This window comes from Bidens hawaiensis, unplaced genomic scaffold (genome assembly GCF_021521415.1).
Source record: "Bidens hawaiensis isolate Kalapana, Puna unplaced genomic scaffold, B.hawaiensis_p1.1 tig00052245_1, whole genome shotgun sequence".
Lineage (NCBI taxonomy): Eukaryota > Viridiplantae > Streptophyta > Magnoliopsida > Asterales > Asteraceae > Bidens > Bidens hawaiensis.
The window spans coordinates 65,927-71,552 of NW_027506214.1; the positions used below are offsets into that span (position 1 = coordinate 65,927).

The 5,626-nt window shown below is 37.4% G+C and overlaps 1 protein-coding gene across 1 annotated transcript; it reads right to left on the reverse strand.

The window, feature by feature from the left end:
* Positions 1-339: 339 nt before the first annotated feature.
* Positions 340-5,090, reverse strand: LOC143617120 (monosaccharide-sensing protein 2-like). The gene is made up of 6 exons (XM_077089776.1): positions 4,963-5,090; positions 4,757-4,855; positions 2,347-2,913; positions 1,321-2,261; positions 1,055-1,242; positions 340-988 (listed from the first exon to the last, which is right to left on the reverse strand). Exons 2-6 carry the CDS (start codon positions 4,833-4,835, stop codon positions 544-546), a joined length of 2,220 nt encoding a protein of 739 aa, XP_076945891.1. The 5' UTR covers positions 4,836-4,855; positions 4,963-5,090; the 3' UTR covers positions 340-543.
* Between the last annotated feature and the right edge of the window lie 536 nt (positions 5,091-5,626).

A 5,626-nucleotide genomic window follows, 5' to 3' on the forward strand; every position in this document is an offset into this window, starting at 1 on the left:
TAAAACTTAGGTAGGTAGGTAGTCCATACAACATACCAGCTTTAGTTACAAGATTGGGTATTTGTGTGGTCCTGCTAACCTTTATGATAAGAACAAAATGACAAAAACATTAAATTGATGGAATCATGAATTTTGGTTTGGAGGTGCTCAACAAGGTACAAGATCATGCTATATTCAACCTTAATAAGATGTCCATTTCTTGTAACATGGTATGGGGTACTATGTCTACACTGATTATCCCGGGTTTAAATTCAAACGGGCCATGATATGTCGGGTCGACCTCAAAACACTATCATTCACCTTTGGTTTCTTAGGGCCTAAACTAGTGTGTTCTCTTCACTTGACAAGAAAAGGTACAAGGGGCAAAAATTATTAAGGCAAATGGTACAAACAATTACAACATTAACAACTAAAAATCTTAAAAGAGTTTCCTGTTTCAATCACAACAAAACTTAAATGTAATCAACAGCACAAAAGAAACGACAAACATAAACCGAAACACACCCCAAAAACGTTGATACTGCTACCAAACAGCTAAACACATCAATTAGTCTTGGCTGCAGCAATCTGCTTTGCACCAACAGCAAAGAACTCTGTAATAACTTCGAGCGGCATTCCTTTAGTTTCAGGCACCTTCAAGAACACAAACACCCACGATATGATGCACACGACCGCATACAATCCAAACACTCCCGATAGACCGATGGAAGTAAGCAATACTGGCAATGAGTAGGTCACGATGATGTCACAAATCCAGAACGTGAGCGCGCAGATGGCTATGCACAGTCCACGCACTCGGGTCGGGAAAATCTCTGCACACAGGATGTTCGGGATCGGACCGAATCCCATCACAAAAGTACAAAAGTAGACCACCACACTAGCGGTTGAGATGGCGGCATTCACAACACTCCCAAAGTTTATTACACTTCCAATCACCAAGACAACTAGAGTCACAATCAAGACTGGAATTGTAGTCAGCAACAAAGTCCTGCAAAGACATCAAAATCGGTTAACAAATTGACATTTTGCACATGAAATGATAAGGGTAAACAACCTTCTTCCAGAGATGTCCATGAGCCTCATAGCTACAGCAATGCACGGGAGCATCAATAAAGTTGTGATGCAACTAATAAGAAGTGATGATGATGTTGAACTAATTCCCAAATTTGATAAAAGAACACCAACACCCGCTTCTTCAAGAATTTGAGGCGTGTAGTAAAGAACTCCATTAATGCCAGAAAACTGCAAGTGCATCAAGATTTAGATTTTAAAGCAAGAATCTTGCTAGAAGAACTACAAAATATGTTTCATTTATGTTACCTGTTGAAGTATCTGAAGACCAACACCGACAAACAGCGCGTGTTTAACTCCCGGTTCAAAAAGATCCCTCCAGCTCGGGCCTTTCATTGCAGCTTCAGACGGGTGAACCATAGCTGGTCCAACTGGGTGCTGATCCACGAGATCTTTAGAGTAAAGTGCAGGTTGACTAACCAACGCTGCAGCCTGGAACACATCACCATCTGCCACCATATCACCGCCAGCGATAGATATTAACGACCCACGTTGAGATCCGGTTCCAGCTTCTTGGTGCAAATAGATTCTTTTAAACCCTCCTTCCTTTTGACCATCTTTCCCTTCTCTCTCGGTCCATTGCCATGCCAACTGCCAACCGCCACCAATACCTGTGCTACTTAACTGTTCTCCACCTGCAGTTTGAACAGCGCTACCGTTTCTAACACCTAGAATACTTCCATGTGAAGCAGGCTGAATCATGTCTTTCTCAATACTTGTAGTCTGTCGGGAAATCAATGGAGAATGCAAGTTATCATCAGAATCATTCCCAGCACCATCAGACTGATAATCATCACCTTCTCTACCGACACTCCCTTCATCCCAGTCCTCATGTTTAGCTTGATTACCGGTAACACTAAACATACTTCCAAAGTGTGGGAATAGCATGCTTCCTTTGCTACCAGCAGCATCCGGAAGCTTCTCGTGGACACTACCGAAGAGAGTGACAAGTGGGTCCATAAGGGGAACACTCGGGTTTATAGTACTTCCTTGACGAGAAGCAATACCGAGCATACTCTGTCCAGTCACAGGTCGAGCAATCCACGAAACCCCTGCTTCAGTACCGTACAGTTTAATTTTAGCAGCTTCATCTTGTTCCTGTTCAAGATCATTTGCAGGCCCGATTATGTATTCTTCTATCAATGTTTCTCCCCCAACTCCTAGCCCTTCAACTAGTAAAGCCATCTCACCTGTTGAATCAAACAAATTTATAAACACATATGACACAATTTAACTACTTTAATGAAAAAAGAAACTTTTAAGAAACAACTTTACCTGACACGTCTTCTTTGCCACGCAGCCTCTGCAAAACCTGTTTAGCTTCTTGCATTCTTCCTTTGCTAACAAGCCACCTTGGAGACTCGGGCAAAAAGAATATAGTAAGAAAGAAATAAACGACTGAAGGAATAGAAAGCACCCCGAGCATCAACCGCCAGTCAGGTGACTCCATCAACGACATCCCAAACACCATGCAGTATGAGAGAAACATCCCACCAGAACCCATGAACTGAGGCAAAGTATTGAGTGAACCTCTTATTTCAGGAGGCGCGGTTTCAGATATATAGACAGGAACAAGTGTCACTGCTAAACCGATCCCAAACCCGTCTAGTAATCTACCCAAAAGAAGGAGGTAAACATTGGGTGCCCAATACATAACTAGACCACTAACAACATACAGAACCGAAGAAATAATAAGCATGGGCCTTCGGCCAAGCCAATCCGCTATTGCACCAGAGCAAGTTGTAACTAAGGTTGCACCAATCAATGATGTAGCCACAATCAAACCTTCAATTGTTGGTTCACTCTCCAATTTAAACTCTTTCTTTATGTATAACACAGCTCCTACATAACAAATCAACAACAATTATGTTCTAGAAACACAGTTTTCATACAACTAGGTCTGTAAACAAACTGAACATTCGGCGGGAAATTCGTTTACGTTCGCTCGTTTAATAAATGAACAAACATAAAAAAAAGTGTCGTTTGGTCAACTAAATGAATGTACACGAGAAGAGGCCTTGCTTGTTCAATTCACGCCCGACAATGCGTTCGGTTACATCACGTTTATCTTCATTAATGTTCGCTTATTAAAGATTTTTATTACTTTTAATGATTTTTCCAATCTTATCGAAATCTATTAACTACAAAAAAAACATAAAAAACGAATTTCATTCTGTCAACTAAATCAACAAACACAAGCAGAGGCCATGATCATTCAATTCATGCCGGAAAATGTGTTCGTTTACATCACGTTTATCTTCGTTAATGTTCGTTCATTAATATTATTTAATGATATTTCCAATTTTATCATATAGATTTAATGAAATCTATTAACTAAAAAACAAAGCATGAAAAACAAATTCCATTCGGTCAACTAAATGAACTAACACGAACAGAGACCATGCTTGTTCAATTCACGCGCGATAATGTGCTAGATTACATCACGTTTATCTTTGTTAATGTGCGTTCATTAAAGATTTTTATTACTTTTAATGATTTTTCCAATCTTATCACATATAACTACAAAACAAAACATGAAAAATGAATTCCATTCGGTCAACTAAATCAATGACACGAACAGAAGCCATGCTCGTTCAATTCACGCCCGATAATGTATTCGTTTACTCCACGTTTATCTTTGTTAATGTACGTTCATTAAATAGTTTATTGCTTTATAATGTTTGTTCCAACTTTATCATATAGATTTAATCAAAACTATTCACTACAAAACAAAACAAAACAAAACATGAAAAAGGAATTCCATTCGGTCAACTAAATGAACGAACACGAACAGAGGCCATGTTCGTTCAATTCACACCGGATAATGCGCTCGATTACATCACGTTTATCTTCGTTAATGATCGTCTATTGAAGATATTTATTACTTTTAATGACTTTTCCAATCTTATCATATAGATTTAAGGAAATCTATTAACTACAAAACAAAACATGAAAAACGAATTCCATTAGGTCAGCTAAATCAACAAACAAGGACAGAGGCCATGCTCGTTAAATTCATGCCCGATAATGTGTTCGTTAATTCATTTACATTCGTTTATCTTCATTAATGTTTGTTCATTAAAGCTTTTTATTACTTTTAATAAATTTTCCAAATTTATCAAAAAGATTCAAGGAAAACTATTAGCTACAAAACAAAACAAAACAATACAAAACAAAACAAAACAAAACAAAACATGAAAAAAGAATTCCATTTAGTCAACTAAATGAACGAACACGAACATAGGCCATGTTCGCTCAATTCACGCCCGATAATCGTTTACATCCGTTTATCATCATTAGTGTTCGTTCATTAAAGCTTTTGACTACTTATAATAAATTTCCAAATTTATCATAAAGATTCAATGAAAACTGTTAACTATAAAACAAAACACGAAAAAAGAATTCCATTTGGTCTCCTAAATGATTGAACATGAACAGAGGCCATGTTCATTCAATTCCCGCCTGATAATGTGTTCGTTTTATCTTCGTTAACATTCGCTCATTAACTATTTTTATTATTACTTTGAATGAATTTTGCAATCTTATCAAACAGATTTAAGCACATCAAATCTGTATAAAACCAAATCATAATCATAATAATAATTTGGATCCAATTCCGGAGATCCGAACCGATCCCGAAAGATCTGAAATTTTGAATCATCATTTGATTATCAACTAAACTCACCAGCAATAGTGGCGTTATCCCATCCTTGAAGCAGGTTACCAACAGCAGCAGCAACAGCCACAAGCACCGCTCCACTCATCTTCTTAATCTAATATTAATCTGCAAATTCAAAAACATATCAAGCAATCAACTTTATTCAATCTAACCCACAATTAGCCCTAAATAACTGATAACTCGAAAAACCCAGATGCAAATCAATCACATACACTGATTAGATGCAAACCCAGTAATCTGCAAATCGCATTTGAGCCGAATCAAGCAAATCGATTGATTTGAAAAATGAATTGAAGTGGTGGGTTGGTGACAAAGATAGAGTGAGAGTAAGAGTATGAGAGAGAGAGAGAGAGAGAGAGAGAGAGAGGACTAGACTTCACTTGGGGTTGAAAGACGTCTCACGTCTGCATCGGTGAAGTAGTTTGTTTATTTGTTTGTGAGGTTCAGGGACTAAACCGTTCATGGTCTGAATGTTGAGGGGCTGTTTTTGAAACTTTATGGACCGTTCTTTTTGCCTTTTTCAATAGCCGCTATGCGTGCGACACTTTGTTGGGATGACGTCATCAATCTTGACGGTATATTCGTTTCTCAGATCGGCTTACAATAATTCATTCATTAACTTTTTTTTTTTTTTTTTTTCATTCATTAACTGCTGCAGATTCTAATATTCTTTATTTAATGCTTATATTTCTCTATTCACGTTTTTTTAACACAAGCAAGGATTGAATCATTAACCTTCTATAAACAAAAATATAATTTTATATCGGTTTGTTTTTACAGTATCTTTTCATTAAATAATAATTTGTTTTTGTCTAAAATGAATACCATTACCATTAGAGCACAAGAGTTGTAAACCCAGCAAATAATTCGTCTCAT